General features: G+C 34.6%; 1 protein-coding gene across 1 annotated transcript; it reads right to left on the reverse strand.

The window, feature by feature from the left end:
* Positions 1–24: 24 nt before the first annotated feature.
* INTS13 (integrator complex subunit 13) lies at positions 25–22365 on the reverse strand. The gene is made up of 17 exons (XM_085324407.1): positions 22352–22365; positions 20849–21080; positions 18100–18174; positions 17270–17472; positions 16515–16595; positions 15219–15309; positions 13557–13685; positions 11763–11847; positions 8594–8683; positions 7548–7637; positions 5923–6101; positions 4983–5153; positions 4424–4578; positions 3228–3458; positions 2375–2514; positions 1606–1741; positions 25–730 (listed from the first exon to the last, which is right to left on the reverse strand). Exons 2-17 carry the CDS (start codon positions 21071–21073, stop codon positions 691–693), a joined length of 2121 nt encoding a protein of 706 aa, XP_085180533.1. The 5' UTR covers positions 21074–21080; positions 22352–22365; the 3' UTR covers positions 25–690.
* Positions 22366–22371: the final 6 nt, after the last annotated feature.

Genomic DNA, 22371 nt, shown 5'->3' on the forward strand with positions numbered 1-22371 from the left:
TAGTAAGCAAGTTGCATCAAAAAATTCACTTAATGATTAGCAAAAATTTTATTTTAATTTTGTCTAAAAACAAAGACAGCATAACAACCTGAAAGACATTGCTTTCTAAACATCATTTCTAACTCTTTTTTTTATCTCGTAAACCAACAATTTTTACCTTTAAAAACAYGTATTTCCCCATTCCTCACCGCTTAAGTGAAAATCAAGACTGCCACATTCTCAGCTCAGTGCCTAGGTACTCAGTGCGCAGTCTTTTCCATGATTCTGGACTCCTGAGAAGTTTCATATAAATAAAAGTATTAATTAACTGATAATGTTGTTAAAACCAGTTCATTACCAATTAATTGAGATTAAAGTTTTTTAGAAGATCTCACTGGTTTTTGAAATATTAAAGAATACTTATGGGAAAAGACTTTAAACTCAGACCAACATTTCAACAATTTGATTTAATGTGTGGCATTGAAGAGTTTCTTCACCCTAGAAATGTGACTGTAGAATACTTCAGGACAGATCTTACTTGCACTCCATTCATTTGATATGATACGCAGATTTTGCATTTCATAGAAAAATAAGAATAGAAAATTGAAAAAAAAAATCAAAACAGGTATGATGATTGAGATAATACCAATATCAATTCCAACAAGAATTATTCTTGCAGTTTTGCTCTGAGACAAAGGGGAAAAAAAAAAGTCACTGCCGTCCGGTTTTTCCATTTTCTGTTGTTTCCATTCTGAAAGGCAAGACAACAACTAGTAAGAATGGTCATAAGACTTATTTGTAATACAATCAACAGACCAAAAACAAAAATCAAATACCTATATCTACTATTTCTTCTACATATATATTCTTTTTACTTCATTAATCRTGCTGGCTCCCCTTGCCTCCCTCCCCCCACAAATTTATCTCATCTTAATACTTCCTTAAGCAGTGCTCTGCAGGTAAAGGAAAGATTTCCAGCAAGAAACTTTCCAGCCACAACCACAAATAGCTGTTCATTATCAGCCTCACYAAAAGACAAAAGCCTAGATTCAAGTGTTTGCAGAAAATCAGTTTCTTTAAAGATGAGCTCCAGTAGTTTATGTCAAGGCCTTCATTTTCACCCTTTTTACCCTAAGCATGGACTGCTACTACTTCACTTATCAGGATGGCTGTTCTGTTTTTTTGTTTTTTTTCTTTTAGGTAAAACATGGACTACTTTATCAGCTTCACTGCAGCATGCTATAAGATGCAATCATTTTATTACCTACAATATTCTAGTATTAAATATTATTTTGGAAGCTAAACCAAGTAAAAGGYTGACATACAATCAGTCTGACTTTGGCTCCCATTTAACCCCTGAAAGATTAAGAATTTTGCTGCAAGGGCAATCACTAGAGCACAAGAAAAGACACTGATAGCATTCATTCTTGCTCAGCAGACAAACAGACTTTAGTGAAAGATGTCGTAACAATTAAAAACACTATGGATTAAGGAATATATTTGTATATTTTAATCTATAAAGACTAAGGAAGCATTTTTTTTTAACGCTGTGACAAAACTGTTCTTTCATACTGTATATTGGCTACTGCTAAAATATTTGTAATGATGCATTTAGTGATTACAAACCCATTTTCTTCCTTCAGATGTTGATACAGCTCAGCTTTGTTGTTGACAGAGTTCAAACGACCAATAAATTCTTGGTGTTTCCTAGAATTGGCAGTATTAATCCTGTTGCTCCATAAAGACAGCAAGGACATTGGCCCTAAAATTGGACGCAAAATTACCTCATTATAAAATTTTTGAAGAAATTACATACAATGGCAGTACCTTAAAAACACAAGCAYTAAAAAAAAACTTTATGATATAAGCTGAGTAAATGACATATGCAAAGGTATGGAAGATGAGCAATTCCTTTGTATGAGATTGACTTGGCTTCAAATGCAGAATCTTAATCACAACTCAGTCATCGTGAGATGATAGTAATTCAAGGAAGAGAAGTCAGTGAGCACTGCCTCTTCCAACTACTACATTGCCTAGGCGCATTCGTTACTATTAGCAAGAGAAACTTATTTTTGATACCTGTCCTTAATACTGTTTCTGATGTACAGTAGCTCAACTAGCACAGGTAGGAATTTGTCCAAAACCCTCCTCAAAAACACAAGTGTCTATCATCAGGCTCACACAGTATCTCAGTATCTGTCTGTATAGATCTGTTAGGTTTTTATCTATGTATTTACGAAATGTATCTCAACACTCAATATCTTAATTAAAAATTCTTACGGATTTAGTATTAACTCCAAGAAAATTTATTTAATTATTTTTAAAAAAATACAGATTGACACAAACTTAAATTTTTAAGAAGAAAACACCATCTGTTGAAATTCTTCTGATTTACCTTTTGCCTTTTCCACTGTGGGCATTTCATCCATTGTAATAAGAGGTTTTTTGTTGGGTGGTTCAGGAGAATCAGGGGAATCTTTTATAACTTCAGCTTCTGCTAGTTCTTCTTTTTCACGATCCAAGAGACTCTTTAACCTTTTTTTTAAGGAAAACAGTAAAGCAAGATACACTAGAGTAGCATGTTTGATTCCTAATGCCATTCTGTACCTTTCAAACTTGCATACAGTGTAGGTCCTAAGAAAATGTCTTTTGATCCATGTGATGGGCAAAAACAATAGGGAAGACTCTAGCCAGATAATCTGCTCTATAAAGCCTGGAATAATGGGAAGGATCTTAAAATMTAATTCCACTTAAGCTAGTTCTTCATATTTATCTTGTGCTCATTAAGATAGCTGATCATTCCAAGTTTTAAAGGAAAAACTAAGTAACAATCAACACAGAAAAAATAACATACACTAGCAAGGCGCTGTCATCTTCTCTATGTTATCCAAATCTAATCTATACCAAATTGCTTTCATTCTAAATCCTGCTTTTGTTTCACATGTGAAAGTAATAGAAACTGCAGCAACAGATTTGATCATATGCAGAAAGGCATGAAGGTCATCAACACAATGCCATTAACRTAGGTGAAAACGTCTCCCCCTAAATGACTCTAACATGCACGAAACTACATAAGTGAGTTGAGCTTACTACCATGATCATTTTTTTTGATTTCTTTAGAATAGTTGCATGTATGAACAAACTAAACTGTAATCTGTAACTGTTTCACAGTAATTCCTCCCTGCCTCTTTGAGGTAAAAGAGAACAAAAATTATGCTAAAAATTTTATTTTATGTCAGAAAATTTACCTTTCCGATTCTTGCCATGGCTTATCYGGTTCGTAATCTTTTCCTGACTTCTCTGACTTGTCCTCTTTTTCTTCTCTCTTTCTACCTCGTTTCTTGCGCTCTTCTTCTTCTGGGGGTTTGCTTCTGCAAGCCATCAAACATTCTAAGACTCGTTGATGTTTATCAGAGTTGTTTATGTGTGCTCGTACAAGTGTCTCCAATTCATTCCACATAATCCGGTACTGCTCATCTCTAAGCAATGGCATTAAAAAAAAAAAGTCTATTACACATAGGATGACCTAGATCATTAATATATTGARTAAGTCAAGCTTAAAAACAGAATATAAGACACCAAAAAAATACAAAAATAACCTCAAATAAAATCTTTCTCCTTCTCTGGTACTAGAGTTCTATCCACATTGGATTATTCTATCCTTGAGACTTTCAGAACCACATCGAATGTAGCACTCCTCAATTTACAGCTGAAGAGTTAAGTTTYGATTGAAATACACTACTTTCACTGGAATCAAATCCTGAACTTTCGCAAGATCACACAGTCAAAAGACATTTCTGAAAAGCCTGCCAGCTGTCTGCTAACCAGAGAATTAAGCAATGTTAGGATATGCAGAAGGCCACTTACATACTGACATGCAAAATAATTATTTAATTCTTTGTCCAAATAAAGAAAATTAGAGCGAATATTATATTAAAGAACTTCAAGTCACACTGGCAACTTTTACATCTGAGTTTTCTTTTTGGCTAATTCTTGGAAATACAATGTATGCATCATCATTAGACTGTGTTAGGGATAACAGGACATTCTATGTTTTAAAAGAGTAACCCATATTTCAAATAACTTTCAATAACTATTTCAAATAATCTATAGCATGCATAAGTTTCCTTTTGTATTGATTTGAAATTATTCCAGTTTCTCTGTCCTAGGTTGTATCAGACTCTTACCTTTATGTTAAAAACACAAAAGCAAAGAGAATCATCCTCACAATTTTTTGTAATGAAATATTTGTCTAACATAAAACTGTATCAATATCATGACTGAAATGATGCAAACAAAGTACTCACAGCACTTATTTTGCATACGTACATCATTTAGTACACTCCACATTACCTTCGACCAAACTAGAAAAATTTACATTAAAAAAAATGTAAATGGAATGTTTCTGAAATAAGTTCAACAACAACAAAAAAAAGCGTTTAACCTTTTTGGACCCTTTCCCCTGGTACCAACTGTTGAAATCGGCAGTGGGTCATTTTTTCTCTCCATATCTACTAAATTGTATATGGTTTTTTGACAGTTCAGAACATCCTCATCTGTCATTGCTTCTTTTACAATCACACTGGCTAATGGCACTACCTGCAACATAAAACAAAAGCGAACAACAGGAAAAWCTGTATATGCTGCAGGAAAGAAACAGGAAAAAAAGAAAAAGATACAGAACCACACACACAAAAAAGCACAGTATCTGTTTAGATTGAAACCAGTAATAACTGTCAACAGGCATAAGCATATGCATTTTCTCTTTATCCATCACAGCCCAGTAGCTTTGTAACTAAATCAGTTCCAAATATTCCTCCTTATTTAGATTACATTCTAACAGTCTAGCTACATTAGAATAYTCTAGAGTATTTAACTGAAAATAAAACTTAAATCGATTTTGTTACAAGTGATTTATCATAAGATGGAGTTATTTCATCACATAACAAGTTGAAACTTACTCTAGATCAAAATAAAAGGTTACAAACTCCCAGCTTACTTACAGCTTGCATGTTGAATATGGTGGTCTGAGAAATAATCATAGGCCAGTAACGAGTATGTTTCTCTAACTGATCTTTTGCACGTTCCAATGGAATTTCAAGACTTCCATCGATCTTATATCTGGGCTCTAGAAAAGGAGTTAATCGGTTTTCCCTCATAAATTCACCAAAATCCTAATGATAACCAAACAAGATAAAATTAGGAATTTCTCTAACATAGTAACTTTCACTGAATGGGTCAAACAGCACAGTCTTGCTTATCATTGTGTGTACCACACTCACYCACTAAACTTCACCCTAACAGCCAGAGGCCCCTTTACAGCTTTCAGATGTACAACTGTAATTAGGACGAACACATAACTAATTCTATGAAAATATGGGTTGAAAACCGTTGCAAGGTTTTTGATGAGCAGGCATGCCGGATGCGCAAGATAGCTCATAYATGATAAGAATTTTACTATGTTCTTCTGGAAACTGATTCTGATAATATAAAACAAATGYAAAGGATGTTGGTTAAAAAAAAAAGTGAAAACATCCTGAATGCCAGCAGTTTGTATGCTTCATGTGCAGAGTTCAAAGCTGACAACTTACTTTTCCATTTATTCTACAAGCCATTCATGAACAACCTATCATTCTGACAACGAGCAGAACAGTCTTATCTGCATCCAAGAAAACAGTATTCCAGAATCAGAAAGAATTTTAAATGTTCATAGTGCATAAAGGCAGCAAGCATTACTTCAAATGGAAAGCATTCTATAAAGCAGGCATTACAATAATCAGATGTACTACTTTGTACCAGTACCTATCAGTATTACAATACAGTAATACAATCTACCCAGCCATCCAGAAAATGTAACATAACACTTCCTATACAGAATGCCTATTGCGCYACATCTCTTGCCATCCGAGATAAAGGGCAACTTATAAGCAAAGAGAATCTTACTGTAATCCTGTAGTCTGTGACTCTTCCACCACATCCTTCACTAATTGACGGGGGATCTTCTAGAATTGATCGTGAGCTGCTTAAGACATGCAGAAAAATTTCTCCTCCATGGCTGCTGAGCATGTGACTAATTACTTTAGAGCCAGACTTGCGTGGTTGTTCCAGTAAAACAGAACGACCTATTGTAAGTGAGATCAGCTTGGTTAATTACTGCATGCTGCAACTTTAAACAAAAAACATACATACATACTGCACATATATATTTCACATAATACAAGTTTGTACCTAATTAAGTCTTTTAAGACATTAAAGTTGTGTTTCTACCTAGGTTGAATGAGAAACAGCTAYTTCCTTTGAGTATTTAGTCTCTACGCTTAAAAAAGATAGGGCATCAACCTTTCAATTTTTACACAGAAGATTAAAAAAAAAAATCCTTCCTGTGACACATCAGTTTTCTGAACAGGACATACTTTTTAGGGAAATATACACTTAAAATGCTATATTGTGTATGGGGATGGGGCTTACTATTTATAATCATTAAAGATGATGCTGTATACTAAATCGTTATCTGGCCATTCTATAGAAACTTTCTCATTAAAAGCAATTTCTAAGTTTCAGCTTGTTTGAGTATGAAGGTATCAGTTTATACCATTTGTATATTGAAAATGGATAGRATTTTTCTTCAGATACACGGAAATAAAATTCATTTTGTCTACTGTCCAACAAAACACATTCAACTCAACTCAAAGGTGCAATCTCCAAATAAGTTTTGTTTGCTATGAGAAAGCAAAAACAGAAGATAAGAAAAGAGAGGATACTTGAAATATGCTGTTCATTTTGGTTCAAGAATTTTTATTAATTAAGGTACTTTTCCAGTATAGAATTTTTAGAGAAAAATTAATAAAAATTATAGCAACAAAACACAGCAAATTAATTTAGACATACAACTTGACTGAAGAAAATATCCCATTAAAGGAGTGTTTATAAAGCAACTTTTCTTGAAAGCTGCAAAAAAAACTGTATGTAACTAAAATTGATCCATACTGCACGTTTGAAAGCAGCAGCTTTGGCTTCCTTTTTGAACATGTACATGAACAACATCTTTTACAAAGGTAATTCACGGCAATGGTTAAAATCTTGCAGGTAAGCAAATGGATCTAGTTTACCTTTTGACTGATCCCAGTACACATAGGCATGTCTTTCTATCAAGCAACATACTATCCTGCCCAATTAAAAGGGAGTTCAGAGGCTGCCTATCACCAGCTAAAACTAGGCATAGATTCATGTTGTTAATATTTTGCTGTAGCCAAACAGAATAAGCATTGTGATCACCTACTAGACGCAATGTTTCCTACTAAATCAGATAAAATGAGAAGCAGTCTGCATTTGGAGTCAGAAAAAAACTACCAGAATTCAGTACTGTGTCCTTCTTTACTTTCCAACTTCCTTCCTATTTTCAAGTTTCAAAACATATTCCATCTGCCTTTAAGTACACTTAACAACTTTCTTCTTTTATTAATATGACAAATATACTCGTTATTTTACAGTGCATAGATACATGCTAAATGCTCTATTTGCAATATTAACTATCAAAATAAAATAGTTAGCCAAGAACATATATTTACCATTAAGGAGAAAGTTAGTAAGGCATGAAGAAGGTCTGCTATTTACATCTACTGGGGAAATTCTGTATGCTCCAGTGCAATAGTGTAATTCTGAAAAATAAATGAATAGAAAGTTGAGAGACTAGCTCCAAAACATAGGAAAAACACTTCTCACCAATGAAAAGAAGAGGAGAAAAGCTACTCCACAAATAGCAGATCAAAAAAGCCTTGCTGCCTATAGATTCACAAGTCTCCCCCTCTTTCAACATCTCCTTGCAGTCACCCCAGTTTGGTCTATTCCCAGAACCTATACATTCCCAACTCCTATTTCCAGCTGTACCTCCAGTTCTTTCCTGTATCCCCTAAACAATTTCAAAAAGTTCAGCTTCCTCTTATTTCTCTCAATGACATTTTTGGCCAGCTGGCTTGTAAAGAGTCAGCATTTGTTGCTGATAATCTACATGGCATGCGCTGACTAGTCAGATCGTTCCTTCATTTCCCAAATCTTCCCTGCCTTACTCTCACAGCAGTCACAGTAGATGTGATTTTATTCAGATTCAAAAGTTATTACGGGGGGGCGGGCGGGGGAGGGCTGGACAAGTGTGACAGTATCATAATTAAAAAAGATTATACATCTCATTTTGTTACAAAACTTTTTCCTTATCACTCTAATACTTTCATCAGAGCTGGCACTTGGATATAATTCTCTCTCTCCCCCCCCTTAATTTTTGTTTCAGGAAAAATAAAGGCATTCAAGCAGTCAAGGTCTCAAAGCTGCTCTGTTAGATAACACCTCTCTAGAACTGAAAGGTAAACTAAAAGAAAGAGTATATGGGAGTTGCAAAATAACCATTGAACACTGTAGGAAAGAAGCAACTTCACGACACTCCAGGAGACATATATATGTATGTATTTTGGCCCCCTCATCTCTTACACAAATTATTGATTAGCCAAGATCAGAAGACCATTAGTAAAGCAGGGTGCAATCTGCAGCAAAGAATACAGAGCAGAAGGTAAAATAGCATTAACAACCAGGAATTGTCTCCTTGAGCTACCAGGTTACCTACCAACACTATTTGTTCGAGGAGTACACCATTTTAATGTTACAGTTTCTTTAAATGTGCCTTCTCTGCTATTGCCACCTATATGATTATCACCTGCAACATAAAGTCAGAAAAAATGTGTTACAACTCGATCAACCATATTTAGTTACGCAAAAAAAAAAATAGCAAGTAATTCCTACATAAGTAGGAAATGTTATTGGAAAAAAAAAACACAACTTTTAAGATGCAAAATACTTATAGCATCACCATACATAAAACATGATGTAGTTTTAAAAAACTTAATTATCTAACATAAGTGAATAGTATCCTTAAGTTATTTAGCAGTGTCATTTTGAAAAAATGCATAACATTTGAAATTGGTAGCTGTACATATAAAAAGCAGCACTTTCAGAACATGCCCTGTATGTCTGATTCAACAATTAAAACAAAAAGTATCTGTAACTTTCTGTAAAACAGGTCTTTTCTTCCTACTTTCTACAGAAAAAAATATGAACCCTTAACAACTGTTAGAGCCCTTATTTAGAACATTTCTTGCAAGAATATTTTGTCTATTATAACCCAAAGTCAAAACTGAAACCGATGTAAAGAAACATTTGACCATGTRGGCTTTTTGGGTAAGAAGATATTTGTTCTTATCATCCAGTATCTTTGCTATTTCAGAATCAACCCAAACATCTCTCATAGTTTACTGGCATAGATGTTTTATCACTAAAATACTTTCACAAAACATCTCATTGGTAACTGGCCTGGCAGAAGGGAAGGCATTAAAACAAGAAATCAATACTTCGTAAGATATTAAATTACATCCTAGCTAGCAAMTCGTTATTCCTCTTGTCCTTTAACACACGTATCACATAAGGAAAAATTAACAGTTTTACATAAAGTCTTGCAATTACAATAGCAAGACTTAAAAAATAAGATGCTCAAATCCACAGTAATCTGTAAGAAATTAGACACATATGTCAACATGCAACATTCTKTACATTATGATAGGGTTTAATCTAATGTTCCAAGTAGGATTTTTCTTTGATTTCATAATACAAGGATATATTTACTCATATAAGATTTGTGCGATTTGCTTATCATTCATGAAGGTAACTTGCAGAAGTTTTATTTTTATCCTTACTGAAAGCTGGCAGTTGTTTTAAAATAACTGGAATCACTTCAGAAAAACTCTCAGAATATCTAAAGGACAAATCTGTTTAATCTAAAAATTCCCTAGCAAGCCATTTCACAGAACTAAGATCCAACTAACTGAATTCCCAATTTCCTGGTACCAGATTTATTGTAGTAGAAAGAGATTAAAAAAAAAAAAAAAAGGACAACTAGAAAGAACCAAAATTTATTTGTACCAGTATTATTTGGTACAATTAAACAGATTGTTTACTCAAATTTCTAAGGGAAAATTCTGAGRAGGCATTTTAGCAAGAGTATGTTTTTGGCTTTTACTAAGAAACTTAGTCCTTGAGCCAATAGGTATTATGTAACTATTTCTGACCCCTTCCAATAAAGCTTCATGCATTCAACATGAATAATAAGTCCAGGATAGTCTGAATTCATTATTGTAACATCTCATCCTCTTTTTTCCTCGGTTCTTCTCCCTAATCAGTGCTATTCCCTTTATTAAAAAATAACACACAAAACCTGTCAAACAACTACTTACAGACAAAATGACTTCAAGTTTCAGGAAAAAAATATCCATGTTACAAGTTATCTACACCAAGGTTATTTTACAAGTATGTTAAAATATTATTCTTCACTTCCATTAAGCTAAACTAGTATCAATTTTCTAATATGTTTTAAAGTTTTGTTATCTAACATCTATTGCCTGTATCTAAACACATGTATTCTACATGCAGAGGAAATCACAYTAAATTCTTAATGGTACTGCAGCTGTACTGAATCACAGAAGTTACAGGCCGTGTTGCAAGAGAAAACTCGAACACATACAAGCCTTCAGAAGCTTCAAATGAGGCTTCAGCACTTTTGAAAACACATACAGTTTCAGTATTCAACACCACAGGCAGGCTAAGGGTTTTTTCAACTCGTTGGTTTTGGTTTTAAATATCAACACAAGAATTTTCGGCTTGACCTCCGTATTAAGAAAATCTTCCATCAAATAATGTTTCCTGAACAAAATAGTTTTGCCTAAGGTTTATTATTATTGTGTTTTTCTAACCTTAATTCAGTGGAGTCATCAAAAATTCACCTGTAAGAAGAGCATTAGGTAGTAATTCCAAACCACAAAAGGATACTCCAAATAAAGTGAGAAAGCTCTAAAGCCAAATAACTATCATCTTTTTCAAAGCAATTACTGTCATAAAAAGGTCTATGGGACGTAAGTGAACGTTAATCGTTGCTACCTATCAGCCCGATGAAAAGCTCCATCACGCTCACATACCTGAGAGGAGCCACTGTCTCCATGTAAAATGGAGCAGAGCCAGGCAGAAATAGAAGTTTACAACAATTGCAACAAATTTTTTAAACACAGTCATCATTTAGAATAATTATTTAAGACATGGTGATTTACATATAGAATATTACCTTTCTGCTCATTACATGCTGTTAATTGTCTGCTTCTTAGAAGATGGATTTATTTTTTTTGAGATGCTGGTCTGATGTTACTCAGACACCTGCCTTTACTGCCCTTACAGCCAGGCAATTTCTTTATCATTACCTGTTAGCATAGTTGCTGTCCCTTAATTCTGGGCTCAGTTCCTGCCAGTCATGCTTCCAACAAAGTGACAGGAATACTTTTCCATGAATACCCATGAAAGTTCTCTCTTTTTTACAAAATCATTGTACATTTGGTCTCAAATCATTTCTGTATCTCAGTAGTAAGTTGAAATGCCTCTCATATAAACCATACACATAGAAATCCTGTAAGTATGTGAAGCTTGGTCTGATGCCTCTGACCTCTTTTTTTCATTGTTATGTCATTACTATTATTTTTAAAGTATGAATAATTCAAAACCAATACTGTAAGTCAAGATGCTGAGTTTTAAAGAACAGCTGAAAATAATCTGTTTTCATACAGGTTTCTACTTGGCTCTACTAATCATGCCTGAAATCTACATCAGTGTGAAGTTCATAATCCATYCTTGTGAATACTTCCAGTATACTGATCAAAAAAAGACACAGAAATCACCTTTAAAGAATTATTTCTACTTACCACTCTTTAAAAAGTCAACATGTGCCTCTTTGTGATGAAGAAGCTCCACATCRTAGTTGGCTGACGTGTTGGCATGTTGTTCTTCCTTTAAAAAGAAATACAAAAATAATAAACATAATCATTTTAACTAGAAGTTACTGTTCTCATATGTGAATGATTCTACATTTACCTTTCACTCCAGAAAAAAACAAAGAGTATCCAGAGTGCATCAGACAACAACAGGATTGCAATGTTGAGGAAACTGTTTGCTCTCTGACCTATTTAAAGATGCAGCCATCTGCTTTTTCTCTTTCGACCTCTTTGAAACACTGGTTTCCTTTTTATACAAATCTTATGACAAGGTACATAATGCAAAATAGGGATAAAAATAGGTCCATCTACCTTTTTTCTTGCTTTTGTTTAAATTTGTGAAGTTTAGCAAGGCTGTGACATATTAAATACTGCTGATATCCAGCTACAACTCACTGAGCAGCAACAAACAGCCACTGCCGAATAAATCAGCAATTACTTTTCGAAACTAAGAATTTCATGAATCTGAACAAAAAAAAGAAAAAAAAAGAAAGAACAAACTGAGTATTTCATCATTTTCTTGTATTTAAGATGTGCAAAAAATGTACTTTCGATTGCAAGCTTATAATCAGAAAGTGAGTATTTGGAAGGAGAATACTGCATCTTTAAACAGCTGCAGCAGATCAGCAAAAACAGAACAGTAATCTTGGTAATTTATTCCAAGTGAAAAAAAAAAACAAAAAACCAAAAAGACAGAACCCAACATAGTCTATTACTATAAGGACAAAGGCAGAAGGGAGAGGCATACTAGCAGCACACAGGTCAGAACGTTACAGACAAGGTATTTGCAAGCCTAAAAGTCACATTTATACTATGTCAATGTTGAAGTTTTAACAACTCTGTAAAGGTACACTAATGTTTAATTTCATGTTTTAACCTATAAAATCCATACAATATTACTATTTTTCAAAGAGATAAGTAAGCACTGATTCACAGTATTAAAACTTTTTTTCCCCTTCTCAGAAACATTTATCTGCCCTGCCCTTTCTGTTTGTTTGAATACTGATGCTTCTGATTAGGCAGCAAGACACAATTGAAACAGAAAATTACTGTAAACTTAAGAATACTTAGAATTCTTAGGTGCACCGATTTCCTTCCTAGTAGTGATTAAAATAGATATCTAAGTAAATAGGGACATAGAAGAAGCTTAATTTAGTATCTTTTGTAACTAGATTATACACTTCTGTCCCTCTGCTTCTGGCTTATGCATCTTCAGACTGAAAACCTACACAAAAAGCTTTAGTCAAAAACCAGCTATTAGTTACAAACACCTTTATGTTGGGTGGACATGATAATGAAACAGAGGAAAAAGAGGCTCACTATGACACTAAAATGCACAAGGGTCAAGAATATCTAATGAACACAACTAGAAAAAGACAAAAGAATCACAGACAAAGTAATTTGAGATAAATAAGATTGTAGTTATATAAAATAATACAAACAGAACTGAAATAACACTTGTATTGCTAGGTCAAAAATCGAGGTTTGGCAATACAACATTTTGTTCTGTGATCCTTCTTTTTTTTTTTTTTTTCCCTCCTCCTTTAATTTTACTAACCTGGTCACAGACATTGAATGTGGGCTAATAAAAACAAAAACAAAACAGAAAATATGATATGGAGAGAAAAGCAATGTAAAAATTCCATTCAAATAAACATTAAAAGTTTTCAAACAAATTTAAAAGTGATGCAGCTAATTAACATAAAGCTATATGCACAATATTACCTTCATAGGGATATTAGTTATTGTGGTTGAAGCCAGATCAAAGTGCTGTTGTACTAAAACATTCAGTTTTGTAGCCAAATGACGTCCAGCACGGACACTATGTACTTCACTGGTTAATACAGGTGAAAGCTGGAAAAAATTGACACAGAACATGTAGTATCAATGGATTAAGCTCCAACATCATGTGGCAGAATATAAATCCTTTCAAAATCTACACTAAGTAGGTTTGCACTCCTAATTTCAGCCAGAGGGGAAGGGGGGAAGGAAATATAAGAAGAAACAAGAATTATTCCTTTCATATCACAGAATTCTTCAGATTAGGTCAGTTATGATAGCTGCTGGCGTTACAAGTTGTCAAAAAAAAAAAAATGTACTAAAACACTTGAGCCATTAATTGTAAACAGGAAGAATTAGTATCAGGGCATGGGGCAGGAACCCAAGAGTCTACGTTCTTAATAGAGGCTCTCGGCTCAAGTTTTCCCCTCTCTTCTAACAGCTGAGGAACTCGAACAGTCTCTACCCACCTGTGTTGTGTACACACACACACACACACACACACACACACACACACACGAAACAAACACAAGCTATAAGCTGTATTTGATTTTCTTTTGCCAGCAAATAGTGACATTGGTTTCAGGCTCTTAATAAATTGACTACCTTTTTTCTCTACGACAGTCAGTTTTAATCAGTTTTTTCATCTCCTGTTCATATATATATATATATATATATATATATTATTTTTATATATATATATATATATACACACACACACACACACACACATCTTTTTAGCATGCAACTATGAAACAGTTTTGTAGAACAGTATCTTGTGAAGAAACCTATTATATTCAATTTTACTTATGAAATAAGATGCAGAATTAGATGTCTATCACAATACAAAGGGAGTCTCATTTTTAACTTTTTTCTTTCTAACGGCACATTAAAATACTTAAAAGCAGGATGAAGAACAGTAGGATGTATTAGGGCATATTTTGCATGTACTTGGTTTTAAACAACTACTCAGCATACAAATTATTTACTTGATCTTATACTAGACAGTTGGAATGTCAGTATATACAAGTTCTTCCTTTTACTTTCTAAAATTATTTTAAGGGAAGATACTATATGGTACTCAAATGATTCTGTTAACTTCAAACTTATTCTACTTTCCTATAATATTACTCTTTCCTTTGGAAGCAGATAAACTTCCCAGTGTTTTTCATTAAGAAGACATTTGATGACTAACAAAGGAAAAATTGAATTTATATAGACAAGTAGTTGTTAGTTTTTTCCACTAGATTCTTAAACATGTATTTCCTTCTCAAAGGCCCATAGTTTTAACTAGGACATTACTAAGCTCACTTCACGAGAAACTGAAACATGAATCATGACTGCAAGAAATTTAAGTAATGAAGTGGAAAAAGGGATACCACATGCAGACTACAAAACAAGGAAACAGTTATTACAAATGATGCACTTCATTTGCAAGTGTGAGTTGTCAGCTTTTCAAATAGTCACCTGTACTCTTTCTTACAACTTACCAGAGACCAAAGGCTCAAAATCTTATTGCTAAATACACAACTTGCATTGTCTATTTTGAGTTTCATGTGGTTCCTAATACTTGGATAAACTTTATCATTATCATTTTAAGCTTCTTACCTCTTTTTTAGGACGATCTGAAACAAGGCTATCTTCACCAACTGGGTAAGTGTGGATTAAGACCAATTCACATTTCTGAATCTGCATTAGACTTAAAAACAAAAACTTTCTATTATAGTAAGCCTACAGCATGGCAGAAATTATACCAACGAAGTCAGATCAATTCTCTTCTCCCAAGATCCATCTGATTTTCAGAACTACACAGAGACATATTATGATGTTCTATTTCTGAAAGTATTTTGTAGAAACTAGGTTACATTAATGTTTTTCAAAAGCATGCATTTCAGAAGGAATTTTTATCAGATTAAAAATACCTATGACATTTCTGTCTCTTCAGATGCAACTGCACTACATTTCTTTTTGGACAAATCAACAGAGCACATCCTTAGCTGGTGTAAGCTGTTCAGCTTCATTCAAATGACAACTGATATTACAAAAGACTTGTGTCTCCAAGTATTGGGCAGATACTAATAAGGAAATTCCTGTGAACTTGAAAATACCCACCCAAATAACATACTCTCAGGCTAAGGTGGCTGGAAATTTGGAAAGAATAGGACATTGTTCCATGTCCCCAGCTACAGAAATACAAGAAAAATTCCATGTACGAGATACTTTTCCTTTTTCACACTGGGCTTAGAACCTGTTTCTCCCAGGGTTGTCTTTTCTACATCTTTGAAATTGCAATTGCAGCAGGTAGATAAGATACAGAACATTTATTTGTGCTGTTTAAATGCCTATGGAGCAATCAAGAACAGGATCTCAACCTATTATGTACTGTRCAAGGCAATACACAGTCCCCGTTGATTGTTTAATTAGACAAAACAAAAGGTGGGAAAAAAAAATCTTAGAGGAGGAGATGCTTCCTGTAGTTCAAAAAATCCTCTCATCTCATGGAGAGCATCAGGCAAGAAAACAATTTAGAAACTAAAAGSTAATTTCAAGTATCTCAGCCATTTTAGTCAAACTCGTTCAGGAGTACCAAGAAAAAACGCATCAGATGCRCTAGTGATTGCTGCAATAAAGTATACAACAAGGCACAATTACATGCCTTTTAYATTTTGGAGCAAGATGCAAAAGATAACCTAAATAAGTACTACCCTGTGACAAAGGATGATACTGAAAAGTCAACAATTATGCACCTCATGATTTAGTATCTTCCATTTCATATGGACATTCAAACTTCATTAAGATACGTTTCAGTACATTTTATATGACAAAAAYACACCCGTATTTCTTAGAGGGCATGTAACAGGCACATGCAACATAGGAGAAACTATGTTTGTGAAAAGTACTCACTGATCTGAATTAGCTGCAAGCTTGTTATGCTCATGAATGGTTTCCTGAACACAGTCCTCGAGCATCCGAACGTGACTGTCACTAAAAGGACCAAAAAAACCCACAAAATAAACAAGCAAASAAAATACATGATTTTTTTAATAGAATGAAATTTATTTTTCTTGTTTCCTTACAACACTCTACTTGCACAAAAAAAGGTTCAGCTCTCATAACTGTGATAGTTTGTGTGACGTTTTGATAAACTGCGGTAACTTCCCAATTTTATAATATTTTGGGAAAATTCTGCTTTGACACAGACACATCTCACTATCCATTCATCTAGAGTAATGTGTCAATTTTAAATTATAGAATATAAAATACATAATATATACAGCCTTTATATCCCACAAATTCTGTGTGTCTGGACATGAAAAGTTAGGTTTATCTCTAATTCAGTGGCAAAGTTTCTTTCATTCTTTCCTCCCATTTAGATTGTGCTATTCAGCCCACCACCAATGCAGTAAAATCAATCATTTTCTTCAAAGCAAGATGCCAATTAAATAGGAGAATGCTCTCTTATTTAAAATGAGACTACTATAACAGATCTCCACAAATGAAATTCTTAATAAGGCAAGAAATGATCTACAAAAAGAAATRCATAAAAGCTAGCTATTTAGGGCACTAATTTATAGCAAACACTGAAATACTAATACTTCTAAAAATGTACAAAATTCTGGGGTGGGGGTTCTACAGTACAAGCACACTATCATACACACCTTTTTGCATTAGTAATACAGATTATTCTTCCTCTGTTTCCAACACGTTCTGCATTCTCCATGAGCATAGTTCGAGCCTCATGCTGGTATTCTGTGATTTTACAGAGTGCTTCTACTGCTGCAACCAGACCATGAAGTATGCTACAGCATTCTGGATCTGCCCTAGGATTAGGTGGCCCAACAGCTGCTAATGCTGCCATCAGCTAGTTAAAAAGAAAGAAATACATTTCCTCTTTGAAAGTTATTTTTAAGCCATTCATTGAAGTGATCTGTTACGAGAAAATTCATAGCTGTCACTTATCCTACATACAAATTAATACTGTTGGGAGAAAAGAAAACAGAGCAACCAAAAAAAAAACATTTTGATATGTTTCCAGCCTTCTGGAAAATATTCAGCCATAAATTCTCCTTTTGCAATTTGTGTATTATACATTCAGTACCCACTGACAAATAATATGCACATTTATTATAGCAAAAGTACTAACATTATCAATTGCCAGATGATTCTGTTTTCYGAAAACTTGGAAATTCAGTTCCTTCCCCCAGTAAGTTTTTCAGAAAATGAGACTGTCCATCCTGACACAATAGAGTAAGCAGAGTACAAACACCATTTACAAGCTTTTTAAACAGTAAATAAACTACTACTAAACTCCCAACTTATTTGGGAAACATRATAGCATATTCCTTAAAATCCTATCATTTCAGACCAGATCCACTGACATTTTCATTCACCGAAATAATTTCACATTGAATATAGTGAGAAGTCGCAATTTGTTCTACAATTTAATTAAACTAGACTTGTAAAACAAAAGAACAGCTACAGAGCMTACCTCCTGCAAGTTCTGATCTTCTTGGGTCCAAGAATTCAACACATGAGCCCCAGAATCACTCACAATGAAATTCACCTAAATTTTTTTTTTTTAAAAAAAAGAAAAAAAAGCAAGCATTGAATAACAGCAGTCAATCACAGCCATGAATTACAGCTACACTCCCAAATCCAAATCAATATAAATTACACCTTCTTCAGATATAACTAACTGGTATTAACAAGCCAAACTAAGATAACACAATGACAAAGCATCACTGCTGCTATATTCAGGTAACTTTGTAGTAAAATCATACTTAACAACAACTTCTATCTCTAAATACTTGTAAGCTGTTATTAAGTCAGTCTCTACACCAAGTTTGCATTGCAAAACACTATGGATCAATTTCAATAGTCTAGTAACACTTCTAGTAGTAAAGCATCTACTAGGTAAAGTAAATTYCAGTGATGCAGTACAGCAATTCATCCTGCAAACTCTGTCACAGGAGATCTCAGGAGTAAATATCTAGCAAGGTATCATAAACATTAGATATCAAATTATGTTCTCAAGTTAGTAAAGGAAGTCAAGAAGAAGCATGCCTTCCCTCTCRATTTCTTTTTTTCTTATCACAGAGACTTCAGTTCAGCCAAATGATTTGATTCAATTAAGCATAAACTTCATATTCTTCAAAACTGGAGTTTAAGCTTAACACACACTGTCTTAGAGCTGGGATACGCAATCCATCAAGGCAGTACAGCTGATGTGTTTCAAATTGCTAACTACCAGCAGTGTTTGTCAGTGCAGTGCCTATTCCCGAGCTGCTCTGACACAGCCACTACTCCATTATCAGTACTTTGTAGCAAGATCACTGTCACAAGTTTAACGTCCACATTTTTTAAGGGTAACCAAAGCYAGGACACTGCACAATGATCTACTCAACAACCACATAAAAAAAAATCCACTGACTTAGAGAAACAAGGATTAGTTGCCTAATTCATGACACAATGTTACAGAACAGACTAGTCATGCTGGAATAGCACTGCCAACTACCACAGACTGAATATGAGTGTAATTATATCAGTAGATGGATCTGGTATAATTTCTTTATTCTAGGATTCCCCCTAGAGTCTGAACTATGAGAAAACTAGAAGTGAACCATCAATCCTTACTCTATTCCAATATACTCCCTTTCTAAATTACTGTTCTCCTTGGAGAAATACTATTTTTGTTCTGTTTAAACTTGACATTTTATTTAACAACTAGAAGGTGACAGCTAATGGTGAAGTACCAGTTCAGAGGCAAGGAGATTATAGAAAAAAACAGTGCATCACATCATTTATACTGGCTTTCTTTTCCTATATTCTATGTTCCAGGAACTTCTACGAGACTTAATGTAGTCCATAACAGCCCTTATAGTTTCAAAGAAACAGGTCTCCCCTTTCATCCACGTGCTAAAGTATGTACATCACAAAAAAATAAACAAACAAGAGAGACTCAGGAGCTGCTACTTAGCTACAATTAACTGTGTTCGTAACAGCAGATCRYGGTAACTTGATGGGAAGCCAAGCACAAGTTTTGATTAGAGGTAAGGCACTAAGTTGATGGAGGTTTCTCCACATACAACACAGAAGTAACTGATATCTCACAAAGAGCCATTTCCATCAGGAGAAAAAGAGGCACTAAAGGGTATGTTTTGTTCTTTGTAGTTTGGTCCTAATTATAACAATGTAACTCCAAAAAGCAGTGAGAGGACTTAGAACAAAGAAAGCTCTTCCACTGCTATGCTTTGTGTATGCATCATTGATAGAGAGATGAAAAACATTTTCTTTCCTGGGTATTGCAGTTGTATCATCAGCCTTTAAGTATAAACTGACACTACTCAAGAAATGTTTCCTAGTTTAAGCTGTAATTTTTCCCACTTTCTTCCAAGAAAATGATTACAACAACATTTCTGCTGTAAGTAAAACTATAAGCATAGCAAAATTAATCCTTCTACATAGTATTTTTTTTCTGACTCAAAAAGATGAGAGGTGGTYTAATACAAGGCAGTTTTCCACATTGTGTGTTGTTCATAATCTCCATCAGTCCTGCACTGAAATGTAAACTGACGTGCTACTGTATGTTGTCAGTCAAATACCCCTCAATAAGTATCAGTATCCTTAATTATTCCATCAGTTTTGCATTTCACRTTAGGCTATTACTCATTAAGTGATTCTTGTCTAACAGATCAACAAAGTCATGTAAATGCCTGCAGAAGAGAAAAAAATATTTTTCTAAAGAAAAAAATGTGTGCCAGGAAGTTCTCTCACTTTTTCAGACTGGGAGTTTCAGAGAGATATCCTACCACTTCCTACAGCCCTGCACTTCTTCAAAGTAATGAAAACCCCAAGTAGCGCTAGTAGGCATTTTTAGAATCAGAACTGTATTTAAAACAATACCTTACTCAAGTTTTTGTAAACCTAGAAGCACGAGAATATAATAATAAATTTACACACCTCCTTAAAGATCTCTCCTCATATTTTGCTATCAAGCATTGAGTTACAGAATGATGCTAAGATGATTAAATGTCCCAAAAACAAATATATAATGGAATTCATTTACTGTTCAAAGCACTTATAAAAAAAAGCTATAAACTCCATCAACAGCTCAAAGATATTTCTATATAGTAAATTATATATTTTTAATACATCAGCTATAGACATTAAAAGAWCTCATTAAAACTGGAAAATATCCCTATACTATGAAGTACTATTACATCACTTCTAGAACTTACCAGTTTTTTGAAAGGAAAAATATCATACATTATTCTACAGTACTCCATGGATGATTCCACTGAACAGGTCCATAGCGATTTTGATATGGGTGCTAGAGGTATAATTCCTTGGGTCCGATTCTTTACTAACATATCAAATTCAACATGTTGTCTACAGGATTCTGCCATGTATGGGCAGTGATCCACAACAAAAACAGTTTTGTGAGACTCAGAAAAGATTTTCATTTTCTTCCTGAAATAAACAGGTATTAAAATTAATAAGAAACGGTACATGGCAAAAGGAAAAAAAAAATCACAGCACAAACTTACTTTTATACAATGTAAACTGTGTGGTATCTTAACAGAATATGCAAGCTTTTAAAGGTTACCTGTTATGCTATTTAGATCACATATTATGTACATTAATTACTATAAAACTATTGGTAAAGCTTTTTTTTTTAAAAAAAAATGTATTCCCCTAAAGAACCTATTTACATGAGGACAAAAATATCCCCTGGAACTTTCTTTAGTCCTTACATTCAGTATACCAGATTTCTAACCAGGAAGAAACTATTTTTCCTCAGGGGAAAAAAAAAGAAATTCAGAAAATAAAATGTGAATGTAAGCTTCCGAAAAATTAATAGTGATGAACAATGATACCCTTTCCCTCTTCCCTGATTAAATGAAACATTTAAGACAGAATATGGAAGTACAGAACCTGCTCAGTCTTTAAAATTTCTTTCTTAAAACCAGGTACAGAAAAAGAAATTGTGGGTTAGCCTATACAGATACTAAAGTAATAGAAAAGTCATGCTTTTYGGTAGATTTTTGCTTTAAAAATAGGGTTTGCTTTTTCAGATGCATCATTTTTTTTAAATGACTATTTGCATCTGTATTTTAACTTCTCACTGATGCAAAGACCAGATCTGAAACTACTGTAAGATAAGTGTTTCTGTCTACCAGGACTCACAGAAACACCCCTTGTTTGCCTTCCAACTACAAAGCCCGAGCACTCTGCAGTAAAGCGCGGTGCGTTTTCCTGCTTCACACCTATAGACTGGGCTTTCCTCTCACATTGCACCACTGGAGGAGACGCTTCCGAAATAACTCGGAAGCCCGGGTGCCGTGTCCTGGACAGACACCGTTAGGTGGGAGCACAGACTACATAGGAAAAGTGACCTTAGTCCAGCGCTTAGAGCTTGTAGCTATAGTTTACAGCCTTCCTTCCGAGTTTATCTCACCGTCGGATTTGACTGTAACGCATCTAATCCTGTCCAAACGCTGCTGAGCAACAAGAGCACATAAAAATAATTAAAAAAAAAAAAGAGAGAGAGAGAGACTCCCCAAAAGAGAAGCACGCTGCAGCTGCCGCGACCTCCGCACCTCGCGCAGGCGGCGGCGCCGCCGGGTCCCGCTCCCTGCCCCCGCGCTGTGCCCGGCGGCGGGCGGCCGCGCCGCACAGGCCTCGCCCCCGAGCCCGCGGCCTATCTCCGCCCGGGCAGAGGCCCGGGAGCGCTGTCTCACCTGGGCCGGCTCCTCCGGTG

This window comes from Rhea americana, unplaced genomic scaffold (genome assembly GCF_003343005.1).
Source record: "Rhea americana isolate MKP2758 unplaced genomic scaffold, rheAme1 scaffold_91, whole genome shotgun sequence".
NCBI classification, from domain to species: Eukaryota; Metazoa; Chordata; class Aves; order Rheiformes; family Rheidae; genus Rhea; species Rhea americana.